This window comes from Perna viridis, chromosome 15 (assembly GCF_037379345.1).
Source record: "Perna viridis isolate PV_CMFRI_1.1 ecotype Kerala chromosome 15, ASM3737934v1, whole genome shotgun sequence".
Classification (NCBI taxonomy): Eukaryota; Metazoa; Mollusca; class Bivalvia; order Mytilida; family Mytilidae; genus Perna; species Perna viridis.
In genome coordinates this window covers 15,573,393-15,595,567 of record NC_142459.1, presented here as the reverse complement: position 1 = coordinate 15,595,567, position 22,175 = coordinate 15,573,393, and the positions used below count along the sequence as shown (strand labels likewise).

Genomic DNA, 22,175 nt, shown 5'->3' with positions numbered 1-22,175 from the left:
ACCAAAGCCCATCAAGCTTTCATTTGAAATAGAATGAAATCAATCCAAGTTACTTTGATGCTTACATGAGATTGATATAAAGTGGTGAATACAATCGTTCCAATGATTTTTAAGAGTTGTGTCCCTTTTATACACTAGCAATAATGAAACAAATATATTGAAAGGTGCCATTATATACACCAAGGCTACATAAAATTAAATATTGAAATAGATGTTGTAACACGATCTACAGGATATCTTGATAGAAAATGATTTCAAATTAAAATTCTTTTTAATGGCACCATTTCAACAACAAATAAAAAAGAATCATAAAACTTCTTTTCTTTTTTCGTGATGTTTTGCTTCCTGGGACGTTGAGCTACAGCAAAAAAAAAAACAAAAAAAACAAAAAACAAAATTAAGTATATGTGTTGGACATTACTTAAACCGGTTAGTTAGTCCTAATGCAAGTTTTTCGAATAGCTCGAAACATATTTAACCATGTCTTTTTAGGTGCCTGTCCAACCATATAGAAAAACTTGTATTGTATTTTCTTATGTGTAATAAACAATGTTTGTCAATGTCAGTGCACAATCTTAACGTAAAAACGTAAATATGTCGTTAAGTGCATGCTTTCATGTAGGATGATTTCGAGTATTTATTAAAAAAGTATAAAAAAAAATCACCATATCAAATTCACAGTCACCAAGAACTGTGCTTAAAATAAAATATAAACTATGTTCGATATATAGCATTTTATTAAATTTTAAGCAAAATGGCCTCACTTGCAACACATATCCATATTGATAAAGAAAGACATTTTCACTACAGCCGCGACATCCGTTCATTAAAACGGTTGGCTGCTTTGACAGCTTAACTCCCGTTTTAAAATCAATACTACCCCGCTTTGAAGGGTTTTTGAAAAAAAAAAGAAAAAAAGAAAAAAAAAAGCACCATAACTTCCGCATGTGGTGCAATCTTAAACATGTTAAGTTAAATTGAATTCAAGTTTAATGCATAACTCTCAATAAAGAGACCAATAAACTTAAATAAGAAAAAAAAACCGTCAGAAATTTCTATCCGATTTCTCAATAAGCATTGCGCGCAAATAATTTGTAGAGGTGTTAGTCAAAGGTGCATCTACTACGTTAAATTTTGCTTAAAATCACATAGAAATAATGTTTAGCACTTTGCTTATGATTTCATTTATAAATTTAATAAATGTTACAAATGGATTCAATTCAAGGAAAAAACAGTTTTTCCTTGAGCCAAATCGCCGACTTTCGAGCGGAATACCTCTCTTTAATGACCCATATCTGACACGAAGCAACATAGAATGTAGTTTACTTTGTGAACAGGAACTTAGGTGCAGATCCGCGGAATTCGACAAAGGAACATCACTCTGTAAATTACATGGACAGTCATCTATGATTCAAGCTACTGAAACGGCCATCGGATTTACAGTACTCAAAGGTATGTTGGATTTCAAAAACACCGGATTTGTTTGTTTAAAATAAATACTGTATTTAATTTGTTTTCAGACAGACTTTTGTTTCATATATCTGACCATAACTTTTTTTTTTACGAAACTTCGCCATTAGATTTATTTTTCAGTGATATGAAATCCAGAGGGCTCAAATTTCATATAGACATTTTTACTATCGTACCATTAATCACTTACCCATTTTACTATTTAAGTAGTCGTCTTTGTAAGAATCATGCAAAATCTGAAAAATGTGATACACCCCAAATATGGCTATTTTTATTTTTGTAAGTAAGTTGTTTTATGTGTGTAATTATTCATTCAAATCTGCCTGCTCTTAGGAGATAATCCACATTGAAAATCCAATACATTCTATTTAATTTGAGTGTCATTTACAGAGTTATCTCCCTTACTTTTGAACTCTACAGTGCAATCTATATAAATTTTACATTCTAAAAACACAGATTATATGACAAACCGAATGTTAATTTCTGTTTACTACGGCAATTCAAACAAAATATCAAAAATAAAAATATGTAGGCTTTTCACTCATGAATCACATTTTGTATGATCCTTAGCTGGAGTGCTACTTAATTTATTAACTTATTTTATTTTTGGGGGTGTACTTAAGGATTTTTTTGAAAGATTTCTGACCGTAGGATGTATTATTTTAGAAGATGTTAAGTGAGACATTAAATTAAAAATCTTAAGCGTTGGAAAATCTAGAGGGCTCAAATGTTGCGAATTTTACTGGTTTTCGTGGGTAGTGTAGAACAATGAAATGAATAATCAAAAGGACAGTTATATCCCTGTATGCTCATTCAGATCAACATAGATTCTAGATGTAAAAATTTGGTGTCGTTCAAGTGACACGGAGATAGAAGCCATTCCAAAAAGTCGACATCCTGTCTTTCCATGATTATTTAATCAATTGCTTATTATCCTGGTATTTATGTTTTTATTTTTGATATTTTTCATATAACTCCTGTTCTTAAAAGATTAAAATTATATTGACTGTACTGTAGAATTCAAAATCAAGGGAGGTAACTCTGTGGCAGACACTAAAATACAATGGCAACTGTTGAATTTTCAATTTGGATTATCTCCTAAGAGCAGCCAGATTGGAATGAATAATTATACGTTTCATCATATATATAGTAGGCTATCGATTTTTTGTATCATCAACACCATGAAACTGATTTATTCAACGGGTCATAGTTTTCCTTTCCTCGTTTGTCTACCCCGGACTTGACTTTTTATGAGCAACTCGGCGGTTGTTTCTAGAAAAGCAGTGGACGCTTACCCTACCGGTGCACCTGGTCCATGCTCCCAGTTTTTAGTGGAGTCCAAGTTGCTCATTTGCTTTTGTTACTTTGTATGTATGATTTTAGTTACTTTATGTTTTTTGTTGTATATGTCTGTTTTCCATGTCTGGTCATTGTCCCTGGATTACATTCTTTTGATTACCGGTATGACCTTGGTTCCCTTGATTACTCTTTGAGAATTGAATGCACCGGAATATAATATGGCTAAATAATATACCGATGGAAAGCGTTTTCCAAGCTCTATCGAAATAGCGATGGGGTCAAATGGTGAATCATGATTCTAAAGGAAAAATGTATCATTTTTGTATGGAATACCTCTATTGCTAGTGCGAAAAATTCAAAACTTTTTATATCAGATCAACTCAAAGTCCATCCCACACAAGAATCAATAGCTATATTTAAGAAAAACTAGCAAATGGTGTTGTCCACAGTAGTTTTTGGTAAACGTGCCAAAAACTTTCAAATTTTTGCAGCCCTAAATTGAAGGCCGACCTTGACCTTTGAGGTATCGAAATGTAAAAACTAGAAAGTAAATATAGAAAAAAACACATTTGAAATTATTTTTTTAATACCTAATATCTGCAGTAAAATATAAAATTTTCCATTTAGAAAGCAGCTTTGAAAGTCATTTCTCCATTAGTTCAAAAACAAGTTCCCATGTGGTTCAGTGTGTGAATGTTTCGTATATTTGCAAAAATAATTATATGATACTAAATAAAACTGCTTAGTAGGCCTAAGTTTTATATAGCCATCTCAGTTCTTTACAAAATTTGAGATAGACACGGAATTTTTCATTAACTCAAAAGAACACCACTTAACTTGTCTATAATTTCTTGTTGTCCTGGATACAACGAAAACTATCAGTTTGTTGAGACATGTATTAATTTTAATGAAAACAATAAGCAGATATCCAGAAAATAAAACAAATAAAAACATTCTGTCGAAGATTTTTTGCAAACTAAACAAAAATAACCGAGCAGAATCAATTGCACACACCAGATCATTAGCAAGGCGCAACAACAAAAGAGTGTAATTTTGACTAGACGTACTAATGATTGGCCACAATATACGGTGGCTTGTATACGGAATACGTGAAATTCCGCATTTATATGGTAGCTTGTACCACCTATATTGACCATTTTGTTTACTAATTAAAAATGCCTCTTATCATTACACAAAATTGAGAATTAATTCAGAAGGTACCTGGTTACAAAAGCTATACATTTAAACACACTGTGGCCGATAAACATAAACGAGTTTCATACAGTTGATGAAAATCGGCTTCAAATTAGCACAAAAATACAGTCTGCAAAAACTACGTCAATATTTACTGCATGTCAATATTTACTTTAAATTTACATCCTCATGTAATCCGTATTGTTTACTTTGAAACACACTTACATCATTGTGTTCCCAAAACGTTATAGAGATATTTTCTACTTCCTCTTTTAACGTTTTGACCATGAACTTTTTTTGTTGTTACTGAATTGTCCTATTACACTTCGACAATTTTAACCGATATTCAAAATTGATTTTTATCACGGACAGTACAAAATGTATCAGCATTTATGCATGGTTTTTGCATACAATTTAGACAATTAGGTGCATTAAAAAAATATTCTGATTGACAGAATCTACGAGAGTAAGCAAATGAGAAAATTTATACCGATAGTAACATTAAAGTTTCATTTTCAGACAGCTACTCAATGGAAGTAACAACAGCTGCCCTACAAACCACAGAAACAATATACAAAGCAACAACTACAGGTATTTACATTCAACATGCTAATCGAGATATGTGAAATTAGAATATATGAACAAAACTATGCCTCAATTTAAATAAGAAAATCATTAAAAGCACCAAAGCCAAGAATTAACGGTATCATACACACACGCGCGCGCGCATTGAGTAAACCAGATTTCATCATAACTATAGCATAGGCCATGGTATTTATGAATATGTTGCACCGGTTGTTTAACATTCCTCCTTTTTGTACAGTTTTTATAAGTCTGAAAAAAGGATAAACATGTTTTTTTTTCATTCAGAGTTCTGCTGTAAGACGACGTCCAGTTATCTGTTCAGAATTATAATACTCTAGTCGTTGTCCTATGTTACTGAATATTTTTAAAATGTTGTTTCACTTTTATTTTAGATAGTAGAGTACCATTTCCAATGAGGTTTGATTCATTGGCAATGAATCAAAATGTATACCTGTCGATTGATCGTTTGACCATGACAGATAAATATGATCCTAGCATGATGGGGTATTCCTGGAGCCTTACCCCGCTCTACCGTTATCGGGGTGCTATTGCTACCAACTGTATACCGAAAGACAAGTCAGTGTACTTCGAAATCAACTATGATTATGATATTGTTTCTCAACCAGTGATCCATTCAGTGTTTGAAATCGGTTTAGCCGAACGAAGGAAAGTCGATAATGGACTTTACTGCGGCACCCTAGACATTGGAGGTTGGGCATTTGCAATTTCAAAGTGTCCGTATTCTACCTCGGCGTCAGTTTGTCTAGAGGCCTGGCACCTCTCTGTTCAGAAGTTTTCCATGGCATGGGGCTATAATCAGATAGGAGAAAGAAAGACAGGAAAGTTCGAGTTTGTTGTTAATCGAAAAGATAATTCATTTGCCCTGTACAGCCATAGCAGTTCAAGTTTGCTTTATAAGTTTACAAATGTACAGTCGAATGTTGAGTTATGTCCAATATTTTCTGTCCACGGAAGTACATCCAAAGGGTTTACCGTCATACTTAGCCTATCGAATGTTTACGAGGTCTAAAAATATCTTATCTTTTTACAATCATGTGACAGAAGTTTAATAAATAATAATCAACCAAAATAAGCTTCAAATATCTGTTATGAATATTCATTAACCGACCTGATTAATAATGCTATTATATATAAATATCTGTTATGAATATTCATTAACCGACCTGGTTAATAATGCTATTATATATAAATATCTGTTATGAATATTCATTAACCGACCTGGTTAATAATGCTATTATATATGCAAATGTAATGATTTTTACATAATATCAAAATTGTGTCCGGATTCGTTCAATTGTTAAACGTATATATAAAAGTAAATTCTTATTACACAAAATTTACTTCACAATCTTAACATAAACCGAATTCAAATTATAGTTGTTAAAAAGTTGCTGATAACAATATATGTATCTAAGGGTTAGTGAAAAAGGTTTTACATATTAGTCGTCTGTGAATGAACGCTACAATAATTGGCTATTGAATGTTTCAAAAGGAGGACAAAACTAGCTGAATGGAATTACAATGAAAAACATTTATTGATCTTTTGTCATGAAATTTTATATGAAGGATATGTACAAATGTATCATACATCGTACAATATGCAGCGCATTTAATTTCAGGTATTAGCACTGAGAGATATAAGACGAATGGATATTGTGAATATGTTCAAGAGACAACAATCCAATCAAAATGAAAGAATGTCAGCTCAACAGTTAAATAACCCATGGTTATTTAAAAGACCAAACGATTCCCTATTCCCATAAAACTAAGCTAATTTCTCCTATGAGTAAGGATAACAACAAAGTTTCACCGGATACATGTACAAATGCATATTTGGTGCAGGCAATCCAGATTCTGACTTGTAGTTGAAAAGATATTTTTTTAACGAAATTAGCGGAAAAAACGACAAAAGGCAATACATCAAGCATTTTATACAAACTTTCACGTAAATTTCGCCATGGGTAGATTTCTTCTTGGTGAAAGAGTAATCAAGGTTATAGCGGTATTCAAAAGAATGTAATCTAGGGACAAAACCAGACATGGAAAGCAGACATACACAACAAAGAACATAAAATAACCAAAATAATACATACAAAGTAACAAAGCAACTCGGACGCCACTAAAAACTGGGAGCATGTACTAGGTGCACCGGTAGGGTAAGAGTCCTCTGCTATTCTAGAAACACCATTTGTTATTACATTATTTCAGTAACTGTGTGATTTAAACTAATGGTTTTAAGATATTATAAGTGCAAAAAAGGCAAACTATTTTTAAATTGGAGAAGAAAGATCTCATAAAAATGAAAAGCTACGGAGTCTTCGTATAACTTTTTAGTAACGATCTATTTTAGGACGTATATAAAACAACGCAATTATAGTGCAGGGAATCCTACCTATCGTAGAAACTTTCATTGATATCTGTCCTGTAGTTTACAGGAAGACAGTAGAGGACAATTAAAGACACGGGATGGCAAAAGACACTTTTGCAGTGCCCTGCTAATATGATCTGAAGAAATCATTGAACTCGAAGAAGCACTTACTTCCAACAGACAATTTGGTATTTACATGCCATAGAAAATCAAGGAAACACACAAAGAGTGATATTCGAAATCTGTTGAAATGTAGACAAAATAGGGGTTATCATTTAATAATGATCGAAATTCAAATACAAAATACAATCTTTTTAACAAACATGGTACCTACATACATGAAAAAAAAGTCGCACTTGGTAGGTAAGGCTTGCACAATTTAGACTGGAAGTCGGGAAAAAAAATTAGTGCTGTACTCTTTGGATCCTAAAATTACAAATCAGAGATCATAGAGGAGGACAATTAAAAAAAATGAATAACTGTCTCAAGTACAATTAGGAAATATCTTATGATCGGGAAGTTCTATTTATGGAATGGATGGTCTGCCAAACCCGAAGTTAAAAGAACTATTCATTTTTTGCACTTTTTAAATGTAGTTATTATCCACACCGAAGTATTCATGTTATAAAAATGAAAAACAATCACAAATCACATTATAAACCAGGACGTCAGGGTTTTCTAATTCGAAAGCGATGTGGACAATGTAACTTAGGTCAATACAACCATATATAGATATGCAGATGTATTTATCAAAGGAACAGCTAAATTAATTGAAAATGGAACTTTTTTAGCAGCAAATTGGAATTACATTCAGTTACCAAAATAAAGCTGTCATCATTTTTCATGTATAGATGACAGAATGACGTCATACAGTAAAAATGAGCAATTTTGAGCACTTGTGGTTTCAGAACATTTTCGTACTTTTTTGTCGTGACGGTAAACTGCTCTAAAGGAAATAGGCTTTGCAAAATAGACGACTGTTCACGTTTCTACCACAGTCATTGATTACCGTGTATGTTTGGTTGCTATGAAAACTATGTATTTTTTTTATTTCCATTTCATAATAGATGCTACCCGGCTTTTAACGGCTTGTCAAAAAACATTTTAACTTCTTAAAAATTGTAAAGTTCAATTGATTCGAAATCGATATTAATGCATATATCTCAATAATAAGATCTATATCTACAAGATAGTCTAATAAAATTACATTAATCCCCTTAGGAAGGAAGAAGCATTCGTTTTCGATATTCCGATTCGATTCCTCAAAATTCGAATTTAAAGTCATTTTATGCAGGCCATTTATTTTAAGCGTTAGTCATTTTGCACAACGTTGCACGACTACTTTGTACTTAAATTCAGTCTAGAATTATTACTTCTGACATAATCATGCTTAGCATCTTAATAATAAGTTTATTTATTAACTTTCTGGATGTTACAAATGGATTATTTTCAAGGAAAAAACAGTTTTTTCTGGAGCCAAGTCGCCGACTGTCGAGCGGAACCCCTCTTCTAAATGGCCCATATTTAACACGGAGCAAAGTAGAATGTAGTTTACTATGTGGACAGGAACTTAGGTGCAAATTAGCAGAATTTGACAAAATGACATCACTTTGCAAATTACATGATCACTCATCTATGAATCATGCTACTGAAACGGCTGCCGGATTTACAGTAATGAGGTACATGAGTGTCGGATTTAAAGGTAGTTTATTGTCTACTAAAATTGTTCTGTCATAAAATATCTTACATAATATTTTTTACACAACGGATTTGCCTTATATTCTATATGTATCTGATTTAAGTTTTGTTTGAACAATGATATCTGCTTTATTTTCTACCTCTTCAAGTTTTTTTGATAAATGTCTTTATTTATTTATTTATTTATTTATTTAATTTAATTTAATTTATTTATATATTTATTCATAAAGCAAAATGTTTTACATAATGGTATAGATATGAATTCTATAATGCCCTAGTTTCAGATTAATAAATTGTGTTACCATTGTACCATAAATCATTATTATTCTACTTACCTTTTCATACTAAAAAAACTGGTAACTGGTAATTTTTATGTTCTTCATAAGGAGTGAATTCTAGGTATTTTTTTGCAAATTGTCTGACCGCATGCAATTTCATTCTTCGAGTAAAAAGGTAAGACATTTAATTGGAAAGTCTAAAATGGCAGGCAGCAGATGTTTAATAAGTTAAAGTAATTATTAACTTCTATAAAAAGCTTATTTGGAAGCATTCTTTGAAATTGCAATGTTTGGGTTGAAAAAAGAAAATCAAGACAGTCAGGTATTCGTAATATTATAATAAAAAAAAATAACGCATGCATGGATAATATACACGAACAATGAAATACATGAAACACATGAAATAACTTAACAAAAACATGTACTATCTTTAAATATAAAGATAGCCGACGCTGTATTTTTTACTTTTTACTTAATATGTTCTACATTTCATTCAGGAAATAATACATGGCACGCAATTTTAATTTTCGATACATTTTTTTTCGAACGCAACTAAGTTATCAGTATTTGGCCCATCGGGAAACAGAATTGCGATCAGGTGAATTGCGTTTCCATGGAAGAGCGACTTTAAGGTCAAAGGGTTAAAAGCGAAACTATACCGAGTGCGTAAAAAAAAAGAAGCATAAAAAATATATGAGCATATTCGACTCTGGGAACGTAAATCAATTGCAACGATAAGACAACCTTAATTTATGGGATTATTAAATTTCGGTAATGTAACTAAAATTATTATAAAATTATAACAGTTACATGAATTGTATTATTAGATAGTACCTCAATTGAAGTGAGAACAACTGTTCTACAAACTACAGCAATGATATACGAAGAATCAACCACAAATGGTATTTATCTTAGACATTCTAATGGGATATATTAATTATGTTTCTTTCAGTTATGTGACAATGACGCAAAAAAGATTACATTCTTTCGATTTTCGCTAGAATCTTTGTTCCCTTGATTATTCTTCGACAAAACATTCAAGTTACGACCCCCCCCCCCAAAAAAAAAAAACCAAAAACAAACAAACAAGCAAAAAATAACAACAACAACAACAAAAGAACAAGAAACAAGAAAACAAAAACAAAAAAACAAAACAAAACAAAACAAAAACAAAAAACGAAAAACGAACAAACCAAAAAAAAAAAACAAAACAAAAAAAAAATTAAAATAAAAAATAAAATAAAATATAATGAAAAAAAAAACATAATTAACCCGGACTGGGAGACAACCTTGATTCAAGGATTTAATTCGATGATGTTACCGGAATGATATCATAATTATGCCTGAATAAAGAACCGTGTTTTGGATTCATTGTAGGATCGCCTATTACCAATTTGTGATAAAAATAACAATTTAAATGCGTAAGGTGTTACCTATTGAGTTCAATACCAGAGGTCATTTCATATTACTGTCCTTGAATGAATCGAGTGAATGACATTGTTTATTGTGTTAGTTTATATTGCTAGTGCTTTTGTTTTTTGTCTGATTTCCTGCTTTCATAATGTTGTGCATGGCTCTTTGATATATTTTTAAAACAAAATGATAGTACATGCTTTCAGTTTTTAGTGGAGTCCGAATTGCTCTTTGCTTTTGTTGCTTTGTATGTATGATTTTAGTTACTTTGTGTTCTTTGTTGTGCGTGTCTGTTTTCCATGTCAGGTCTTTGTCCCTGGATTACATTTTTTGATTACCGCTGTAACCTTGGTTCCCTTGATTACTCTTTCACAATATTGTGCATGGCTCTTGCATATAGTTTTAAAACAATATTATGAGTTCAAAAACATCTAGCTGACAGAACCTTTATTTTAACGTTTCAGTTTACTGCAATAAAGAATAATTTTAAGCATTCTAGACTTCACTTCACCCATTATACTTCCCTACTTATGTAATAGTTGTAGATAAACTGGTCAATATCGTGATATGTAGACTGTCCACAGGACAGTGGTATTAACTAATACTATTATAATGACCGAGCCGGAGGCGAGGTCATTATAGCTGCGGCAGTCAATACCACTGTCTAAATATCACGGTATTATCGATAACTATTATGTTTATTTCATTGAGGAACCACATCCTCGATTTGTTTCAGCAAGCCATGCAAATCGTGCTTCTGTATATTTACACTGACAACTGCTTGATTACGAATGCGTTTTAATAAGGGGATGTAACTCTAAATTAGTAACCGGGTATTACCATGATATGATAATGTCCGCAGGCATTATTGCATTATTATATTGACTGGTAAAACTTTATACTGTAGCTTAATTAATACCACCAGAAAAGGTTTTATCCAATTGAAATTACCGATTTTTCACTGAAATGAACTAATGCATGTTAAGACATAGAAATACAAAATATATTGTTCAAATATATTCACTGAACATAATGTTACCCAATTGAATGTTATCATTTTCCCCAGTTTTGACCGGGTGCACATTTTACTTTTCTTTAAAACAAGAGGACGCTTACCCTACCGGTGCACCTGGTCCATACTCCCAGTTTTTAGTGGAGTCCGAGTTGCTCATTTACTTTTGTTACTTTGTATGTATGATTTTAGTTACTTTATGTTCTTTGTTGAGTGTGTCTGTTTTCCATGTCTAGTTTTTGTCCCTGGATTACATTTTTTTATTACCGCTATAACCTTGGTTCCCTTGATTGCTCTTTAATACATTTTAAATATTTGATTAGGAGAACATATGTAATTTTGTTATTATCTAGTCCTTAGCATTGGATGTAGGACGATGTCGACCTTTCATTTCAGATTCAAATACTGTAGCGTTTAAAAAAACTGGAAATTTTCTTTATTTTTTTGTTTGTTTGATTTTTTTAGATAATACAGTACCCTTTCAAATGAAATTTGACTCATCTACCAGACATCAAGATGTATACCTGTCGACTGATTGTATGACGTTAACCGATAGGTATGAACCGAATATCCAGCAATTGCAACCGGGTATGAATCCACTCTACACTTATCGGGGTGTAATTGTAGATAACTGTATACCAACAGACAAGACCGTTTACTTCGAGATCAACTATGATTATACTGTCGTTTCTCAAACTGTGCTCAACTCAGTGTTTGAGATCGGTTTAGCAGAGCGAGCTAAAGTGTATAAAGGGGTTTACGTAGGCATGACTGAAATTGGAGGTTGGGCATTTGCGATTTCACGGTGCCAGGCATATTATTCTCGTATTTGTCTAGAGGCCTGGCATCTGTTTGTTCGTAAGTTTTCCGTTGCTTGGAGTCTTAATCAGATTGGACAAAGAACAACTGGAACTTTCAAGATTATTGTTAACCGAAAAGACGAATCATATTCCCTATACAACAGTTCTACTTTGTTTCATATGTTTACAAATGTACAGTCAGATGTACAGTTATGTCCAGTGTTTTCTGTCCATGGAAGTACACCCAAAGGGTTTACCTCCACACTTAGTCTTTCAAATGTTCACACGATATAAGGTTACCTCACTTTTGTTTATTAATCATGGGCATATGGTTGATTTCAGATAGATAATCTGACATCATAATCTTATGAATTTAAAATATATCCTTCTTCACAGACTTTTCTTGAGATGCCAACATGCAAGTTTCCTTATTATCATATTGTTGCAGAATAAAATTCTGTCCGGATTCATTAATTGTTTAAAGTTTATACATTTATATAGAGATATAATCAAGTCTAAGCTACACCCCAACTCTAAAATCGATGCCAGGTTTTAAATTTGCGATGCAAAAATTTGGTTGCTCACCCAACGGAATTCGAATCCCTGCTCTTTTCTGACATCTATGGCAACACCGCCTGCACTACATTTAACACTCCAGACCACTTGGCCAACTAGACTATATACAAATATAGCTTTCGTTAACCGAGTGTTACCTCCTCGTAAGTTTATCTAGAGCACGAACCTTAGCTCATAATGTAATTAAATAGGACTACCTCTGGTGTTATCGTGTAAGACAGTAGTGGATCTGAACGGTATACATATAGAGTCACATCAATTATATAATACATATATGAAGTCTAACGAGATTGAGATGTGGGAACTCTACCACCTTACTTGCTTGTTCCTTACTATGTAAATATATAGTATACACGGCGATGATCAACATATATATAAATAGTTCTGAAATGAATACTTATAATACAAAATTTAATTTACGATCTTCACATAAAGTGTCCTTAGACTCTTGGCTTTTTGAATATTACACAAAATTAACTGTCACTGTTCAAGTCAGCATATCAAAGTGTTGTGTTTGCGGGTGACCGATTTAAGTCCCGGATACATTAAGTTACTGTGTATCTTCATTGATATTCGCATCTTAAAAGAAGAGATGATGTTTGTTTTATAGGCATGGTGAACCGTTAAACCATTTTATTCATCTATGCACACATATCCTGCTTATTGTACGGTGTACGATAACCAACCTTAATACAAAGTTAAATGACAAAACATCAAACGCTTAATTTGATGCACTTAAGATTGTTCAATGTAATACCTTTCAATTGGATTTAATCACTGTTTTCAGGAACCTAATGGCAAATCGTTTTATCGCTAATAAATTGACGATTAGAAATAAAGAGCATTTCTCTTAAACTTCCAGGTACACGAAATTAGATTTCTCTTGTTGTATTATTAAAGTCCGTTTATCTAAATATAGTAAAATATTCCAAAACAAAAGTGTCAGAGATGACGATAGTACAGACATCGAACAGCCGAACAGCAAAGTCAATAATGGCGTCGTTTTAATTTGTACGGGTCACGTAACTAGCAAGAGTCAGAATTGCGATGTTTTTAAGGGGCCTTGTCCCGATGAAAGCATGCTCACACTGGACACACATTGTGTGATTTGTTTAAACTAATATGAAGGGTTTATTCAATAATCATTAACCTACTTATTTTTATAAATGTAATCAAAAAGCGCTTAATAAAAGATTCTGTCACCTTTTTCGTAACCGACCCAGTGTCAATATTTTGAAAAAAAATTAAAAATTAAAAAATAAGACATTTCTCCATAAATATAGAGTGAACATCTTAGTTATTTGAAACAGTAGAGACCTGGTATATTTGAATGAATTATGAGCATTTTCAACAAGTGAACTGCTGGGAAATGCAATTCTGTAAGCTTTTTCACAATTTTCATACGAGCAGGGGAGGTTACTCTGTACGCAATTCATTCGTAGCATGATTCACCTATGTATTCCGCTATATTTCAATAAATACAGGATACAAAAATGACCAAATATATTATTTGATAAAACAATTCTTTTTTTTAAAATGGTCACATCATAGAGAACCTTTGATATATGGTTAAAAACCCACCCAAGATCTTTTTTCTTGGAACTTGTTAATTGCTGACTATCAACACTCTTGTCGAATTTCAGAATCAATGCCATCTGAAATGTACTCTAGTAATAATATTTTGTTCCCAAAACAATGTATCTATAGCATTCATTCATCATTCTGATTACACGTCCACCGGTTTTATTGGTGGATAATTAAGAAATAGAATTTCTTAGCCCCTCTAGCGAATCAACAAAGACAGTAATATTGTTACAATAACTCTGTTAAATCATGAGTAGAATTGGTGCAATTTTTTATCCATTAAAAAAATAAACGAGGAATAAACTTGTATACAATATTATTTTATTTTTTTCAGTCATCTGTCTTATAATAAATAATTAGAAAACTTTTGAAGTCCTCCTATATGAATATATAAAGGTCTGAAAAATTCCCAACGATGTTAGAACTGTCAAATTTGCGATGCAAATTTTTGGTCGCTCCCTCCGCGGGTCTCCAACTCTTACCGCTGTGACATCTATGGCATCACCGCCAGTACAAAATCCAGCGCTCTAGACCACTCGACCAGCTAGGCTATAAAATATAGCTTTCGCTGGCCGGGTCATTCCTCCTCGTAGGATTAATCTAGGGCTGTCAAATTTATAATGCATGTCACAACAAATCAATAATATACAACGTCTCAGAATGAGGCGTCACATTCTGAGACGTTGTATATATATATATATATATATATATATATATATATATATATATATATATATATATATATATATATGATTTAAAACTCTCACAATTTAATATTTTTTATTCAAATATGTCTTAAATTGACAATGATATCGATATTGCATTGTATCGTTTCATTCATTGCATCACAATCATTCTGAGTAATTACAGAAGGAAGCATGTCCACATCACTCCCAAATTTGTGATTTAAATATTTACTTCACTTCCTTTGTAATTCTTCGTAAAGTCATTGCTCGGATGGAATGTGAATTATACTCAAATATTGACAGCAATGATTTAATCTGATTGTTAGGTGCATCAAGTAAAAGTAAACATGTTGTTTAAGGTACATCAAGCAATAACAGCCAAACAGCCAAATAAACACAGTACAATGAAAGGTTTGTAAACCGAACCCTTATCATCAATAATCCGAAGGGTATCATGTTCAAGTATTTGAACGTTTTATACTCAATGAAAAGTTTTTTTTCTTACTTTCCTTGATCGAATGATCAAGAATAAGAATGTTCTGGTTAAAGGGAATTAGAAATAGAATATGAGATGATTCGACCTTTTGTTTATTCTGCACTAATTGCATTTGGTCGTGAAATAACAAACTCGTATATACTGCTTGAGAACTTCCACCAGTCAATAAATTAAGCTAATTTGTCGATAAGTTTGTTTTGGATATTTTAGATTTTAAGGGCACTGTTTGTGTATCTGAACTTGATTTCTCTTTTTTTCACAGTATGAAGAAAGAAACCATTCAAATGTGTTCAATTTGTTACACCGTAACTGTTTTCTACGACAATGCAATTCCAAACATACATCTTCTTGCTGAGCATTGTTATATAATCATGGACCCAGGCAGACAATAATGGGAAATAATAATTATAAATACATGTATAAACCTTGTATTTAACTAGCAATGATTAACAGAATGCCTTAGTTACTGTAATGGTGTATTCAAGAACGTACAAATAGACAGCACAGTGACAAATCTCTGTTAATTCTTTAAACGAAAAATTGGGACAAAGCGTTAGCAATGTCCTTTATATGTAGGGAATCTAAAACATGGATTGATCAAAATCCTTTTGTGGGTTTTGATCGTACGTACTGAAGAAGCGATTTATGGTGCTTTTGACGCAGACGTACAACATCGATTTTATCGCTTTGAAGATGCCGTTTTAAAACATGTTTTACGTTGACAAAATATTACTGGTGTTACCTGGGACACGCAATTTGTATGCCTAACGAAACTCAGAAGACACATGATCGGTTAATCAATTCTGGTCAATCTCAGAAGTAACGTATTGTTTGGATTTCATATCATGGAAGAATGAGCTAAAGCATGGTCATATGGTACTCAAAACTAAAGAGGCCGTTACTACTAGCTTTAGCCCGAGGCATTATCAATGTTTTAGACAAAACAACCATTCCTTGGACGATCAGTTCACAATGTCATTCTAACCCCTAATTCCTTTGTATACACATCTATGGTTTGAAGTATTGTTATTTTGTTTTTTGTTTTTGTTTTTCTTATTAGACAAATAAAAAAAAAAACAACAATTATACTCACCATGAATAATGAGTCTTACGTTGTTTTCGTTTTAAAAGTTATGCAGTTTAAGTCTTAATTATTGTACACACGATTAACAAAGTGACAGGCCAGATTAAGAGCTGTAAGGGTTGTTAGGTTAGATTTGTGAATATTAAATGCATTTGACAAGAAGTCCAAAATATGATCATGATTCCAATACTAAACATCCACATTATCATAAATCGAGGCTTGTCATCACTCATATTAATACTCATATCAGGAAGCTTTATAACACTGAGATGCAATTTCTTGTATTATATTTGGTAGAACTTAACGTTGCAGGATTTGGTTTCCTATTTCCATATTTTGGGTTCTAAGCACTTCTTGATGTTTTTTGATTATGATCTTCATAAATTTTGGTTTAAATGCTGTTGATAAGAGGTCACCAATTTAAATACGAGTACAGATTATACAGAAATTTGGAAAGTTTATATGACTGATACATGTATTTATCCATGAAGACTATTCTGATACTCCAAATTAAGCCTTAAAATCGTATAAAAGAGAGAGGGTGGGGTTTCTGTTACATCTGTGTTATATCGCCTTTTGTTTTCTTCTTTTCAAGTAGTTTTTTCCGTAGTTCTTGTGTTTTGTGTTTGCTTGATTTTTTTTTTTTTTTTTTTGCTTTTTTTGTTTTCGTAGTCTTTCGAACTAGGTACACCTAAAGTAGCCCTATCCACTTGACACTGATGCAGATTCATTTAAACAACATTGTTTACGATAATAAAGAAAGAAACCTTTGGTAATTACTGGTTTCTCTGACAATGAAATTCATCTTTTGTAAGATGGAAACTGAACATCGCGATTAAATTATGTAAAACAGAATAGATCTTTCTACTTTTTATCACCCTTTCGTATTAGTACAATGTTTAACGCCAACGCAAAGGTTGCAGTTTTCAATTTCAATCAAAATGTCATTCTACAATATGTAACAACTGGCTGCCAATGAAAACAACTGTAATATTATTTGGCTGCCAATGAAAACAAATGTAATATTATATGGCTGCCAATGAAAACATTTCGTTTGTTTAACGTTTTGATACAATGAAACTTAAAAGGCACCTTGTCTTTGTGATGTGGGTTGTCTGTTGTCAGCCATCTTTCCGATACATTTGACCCTAACTAATGCTGTTAGGCTGAACATTTTCACCCATATCATTTATATTTCTACAATTTATTTGTATTTTATTTGTATGTAGTTCCTCATTACCTTTAAAACGTGGCTATTGTTCACTCATTTTATTTACATTTAATTTAAGCCACTTCACAAGATATACTGTAATAATTTTTCTTCCATTTATACTAAGAAAGAAGGACAAGATAAAGAAAACACAACACACACAACAGAGAACATAAAATAAGAAAATAAACAGGTCCTAAGAAACAAAAGTAAAATGAGCAACTCGGACTCCACCAAAAACTGAGAGCATGGATCATGTGAACCTGTAGACTGTCAGAGTGACTTATGTGTTCCTTTGTTTTAATGTTCACTTTGCATTAACTAAAATTCAACTTGACTTAATTATGTTTACCTTCGTTCGCACATCTTTGAACGTATTGACAACCAGTGGGTTTGGTAAAATACCAATCAGGTAATGACTTTACTTAACTTTTAAGCACTAGTCCATGAAAATGTAGTCATCCCTATGGTAACGGTGATTAGGTATAATATAACCCATTGAACAAACAATGTTCTGTTTCGGTCTGCAATATGTTATATTCTTACATAACGATAGTCCCGTTTTGTTGCCAGATATGTATTTTTGAGTAAACCATCCTTATTCGCCCATTTAAATCAAATTAATCAACAGTGATACCGGTTTCAAAGAGCTAATAGCATATGCAATAATATATGTGTAAACCGAAAACATAAAAATACGAAAAAATCGCCATAACGCGTTTTATTGTCCTTTTATGTCAAATTTAAATGCAATTGGACCCATGTTAACAGAACCCTGAAAAATCCGAAAACCTGTCTAAACTAAGGACTTTTTAAAATCCTTTTTTGTCAATTCCAATGCGCTTGGACCTTGGTTAACACAAAGCACTGAAAAATCCTAAATCCTGTCTAAACCAGAGATTTTAAAAACAAAAATTTAAGTCAATTTCAATGCGCTTGGACCTTTGTTAATACCAAAACACGGAAAAATCCGAAAACCGGTCTAAACTAAGGAATTTTTAAAATCCTTTTATGTCAATTTCAATGTGCTTGGACTTTGCTCAACCAAACACTGAAAAATCCGAAAACCTGCCCAAGCCAATTTTGTATGTCAAATCTAAAGCGCTTGGACCTTGGTTAACACCAAGCACTGAAAAATCCTAAATCCTGTCTAAACCAGCGATTTTTAAAAAAAAATCTTTATGTCAATTTCAATGCGCTTGGACCTTTGTTAATACCGAACACGGAAAAATCCGAAAACCGGTCTAAACTAAGAACTTTTTAAAATCCTTTTATGTCAATTTCAATGGACCTTGGTTAACACCAAACGCTGAAAAAAAAATTCCAAAATCCTGTCTGAACAAGAGGCTTTTAAAAGTTTTTTTTATGTCAATTTCAAAGTCCTTGGACTTTGCTTAATCGAAATTGAACAAAACCGAATACGTGTCTAAACCAGAGACTTTTAAAAGTCCTTTTATGTCAATTTTGATGTGCTTGGACCTTGCTTAACCGAACTCTGAAAAATCCAAAAACCAGTCTAAAAGACTTTTTAAACTCATTTTATGTCAGTGTAAATGCGTTTGGACCTCAGTAAATTGATCATCTGTTTTAACAGAACACATTTAAAAGTTTACAGACACTGTGAAGTCAGCCTAATATCTTGACCTACATTTAGAAATCGATAGTAAAGGAAAACTATTGACCAAACTTTACGACAAACATGATGACTTTTCATTCAAAATTGTCAATTTTCCTTTCATCTGTGGCAACATCCCTTCAGCACCTGCGTATGGGTTGTTCATATCACAACTCATACGTTATGCCGGATCTTGCCACAACTACGCAGACTTTTTGTATCGAGCTAGAACTCTAACAAATAGCTTCTGGAACAGGGTTATATTGCTACAAGATTGAAGTCATCACTACAGAAGTATGGTCGTCATCATGAACTCGTGGATTGTTGTGCTGTATCCATCTGCACCATGAAAACGGGTCATAGTTTTCCTTTCCTCGTTTGTCTACCCTGGACTTGACTTTTTATGAGCAACTCGGCGGGTGTTTCTAGAAAAGCAGAGGACGCTTACCTAACCGGTGCACCTGGTCCATGCTCCCAGTTTTTAGTGGAGTCCGAGTTGCTCATTTATTTCTGTTACTTTGTATGTATGATTTTAGTTACTTTATGTTCTTTGTTGTGTATGTCTGTTTTCCATGTCTGGTCTTAGTCCCTGGATTACATTCTTTTGATTACTGCTATAACCTTAGTTCCCTTGATTACTCTATAATTTGAGAGTCATATTTGTGGAGGTGTGGGGTGTATTAGCGCACTCACTAAGGTTCTTTATATTAAAAAGTGTCTGTTATAGACAGGTATTCAGGTTATTCAGATTCAGTTAAGACAGGTTTAAGTGTTCTGTTTTAGATGTAAAACTCAAAGTTTCAACGTAATTTATTAGTGTTCTATGCTAAATATTAAGGTCATTAGTTCACTGATAACAGTGTTTAGTATTAGATATTAAGGTCATTCGTTCACTTGTTACAGATTTTATGCATGGAAGTACAGCGTTCTTATTCTTGTTCTTCTTTTTCAGGACATTTGTATCTTTAGTGGCGTTGAAGAATTTGTCACATGGAATCAACGTCTGCTTTCATCTCAATTGTTCCATGTTCATCTTGACTGTGTATATATCATCTTCCAGTACTATGTGCATGGGGCTGTTTGAGATTATGGCAATTTATCATCATCGGTATATTCAGCAACTTAAGACCTACCATAGAATTTCTTCTCTTCAATCTTCCAGAATGGATTTCGACTCACCCTTTCTACAGACAAACGTAAGACCAGATTGACCTCTTGAGTATTCTAAAATATATTTAGACCCTCTTTTTTAAGACCAGCCAAACCTTTTTTTAGACTAGTCGTACGCTCTTTTTTCTAGACCAGCCTAACCTTTTTATTTCAGGACCAGCCTAACCCTCCTTTTTTTTTAACACCAGCCTTACCCTCCTTTTTTTAAGACCAGTCTAACCCTCTTTTTTTAGACCAGCCTAACCCTCTTTTTTAAGAAAAGCCTAGTGGGGGTGGTGATATTGCTTTATAAATAATCAATCTAATGCATGTGTCTCTGGAACTAGGTGCCGAAAAACTAAGCGCTTTTACATGACACATAGGTGTCTATGCGATAACTTGTAGCACCAGGGCTATAAAGCGTAACAACTGAGAAATGTAGCTAGTTGAGGTGGACATGTATATTAGGACATGTTTATTTCAATGATGAATGATCTGCGTGGTGAAAACAGATTTGTTCAACGCGTCTTAGTTTTTCATCCTCTTATGTCTACTTTTATGAGCAACTCAAAGGTATGTTGATATTTTTACGACAGTTAAAATAAAGGGTGCCCATCATAATGAAACCCCTGCAGCACCATCTGTACTCATGTAAAATTTACTATGAGCCTTATAAATGGCTAAATTTAATATGGAAAGTAATGGAGACATGAAATGGTGGTATTACGTCTTGTAGTTCAATTACAATATGCAATATTTCAAAGAGTTTGTGTTCATTTATCAAGGTGTTTTATGTAAACCGGCATCAAACCCGAATATGACGCAAACTAGTGCACTGCCACGATGCATCTTGAATTTTGGTGTGTGCGTTTTGTTAAATGCCCGTCGTAATGAGAATGATTAATTTAAAAATAAATCAAAGATATCAATATGATAATAACCATTTAGAATAATAAGTTTGTCAGTGTTAAGAAACGTTTGAATTCGTTCCCCAAACTTTTCTTTTATACCATATTTTTGAAATTTTACGATTGTCTGAGGCGTAAAAATTCAAACGATCGATATAAATTGATGCAGTACATGAGTACTTTGATTTGATGTGAAGTGAAAACTTCCTTAATTACCTCCCTTAGACCATTTTTTAGCTTCTTTCAAATTCGCTTTTTATACTAAAAATGATAATATTTGAAGACTTCTTTTACAACCCAAGGAAAACTTAAATCCAACACTGTATCCTGGTTAGGTACTGAATCTGTTTTAATACTATAGGAAAAGGGGATGGGGTCGGATAATTTGGAGAAAAAGTAATTTTCCAAATTTTTGCCATATTATCTCTTCTTTTTTCTCAAGCATTGACAGAAAATTATGAATCAATATTTCCCTATTACTTCACAATGAAAATTTACAGATATTAAAACATGGCCTTGTTAATTGCCCTTCTTTTTCAACCCGAGATCTTGATATCGGTAGGTCAAAGACGATATTAATCAAAGGCTGACAAGAAGTGCAATATTAAAATGGCTGTACATATTCTGTTTATCACATACATTTTTTCCCAGTAATGGATCATTTATCATTTTTTCTTTTTTTGGACAGAAAATCATAAAAGACTAGCAGATAAATGATGCGGTGTGTTC

General features: G+C 32.7%; 1 protein-coding gene across 1 annotated transcript; it reads left to right on the top strand.

Moving 5' to 3' along the window:
* Window positions 1-1,116: 1,116 nt before the first annotated feature.
* On the top strand, window positions 1,117-5,668 carry LOC148597123 (uncharacterized). Its single transcript, XM_088563384.1, has 3 exons — window positions 1,117-1,452; window positions 4,483-4,554; window positions 4,941-5,668. Exons 1-3 carry the CDS (start codon window positions 1,158-1,160, stop codon window positions 5,576-5,578), a joined length of 1,005 nt encoding a protein of 334 aa, XP_088419510.1. The 5' UTR covers window positions 1,117-1,157; the 3' UTR covers window positions 5,579-5,668.
* Window positions 5,669-22,175: the final 16,507 nt, after the last annotated feature.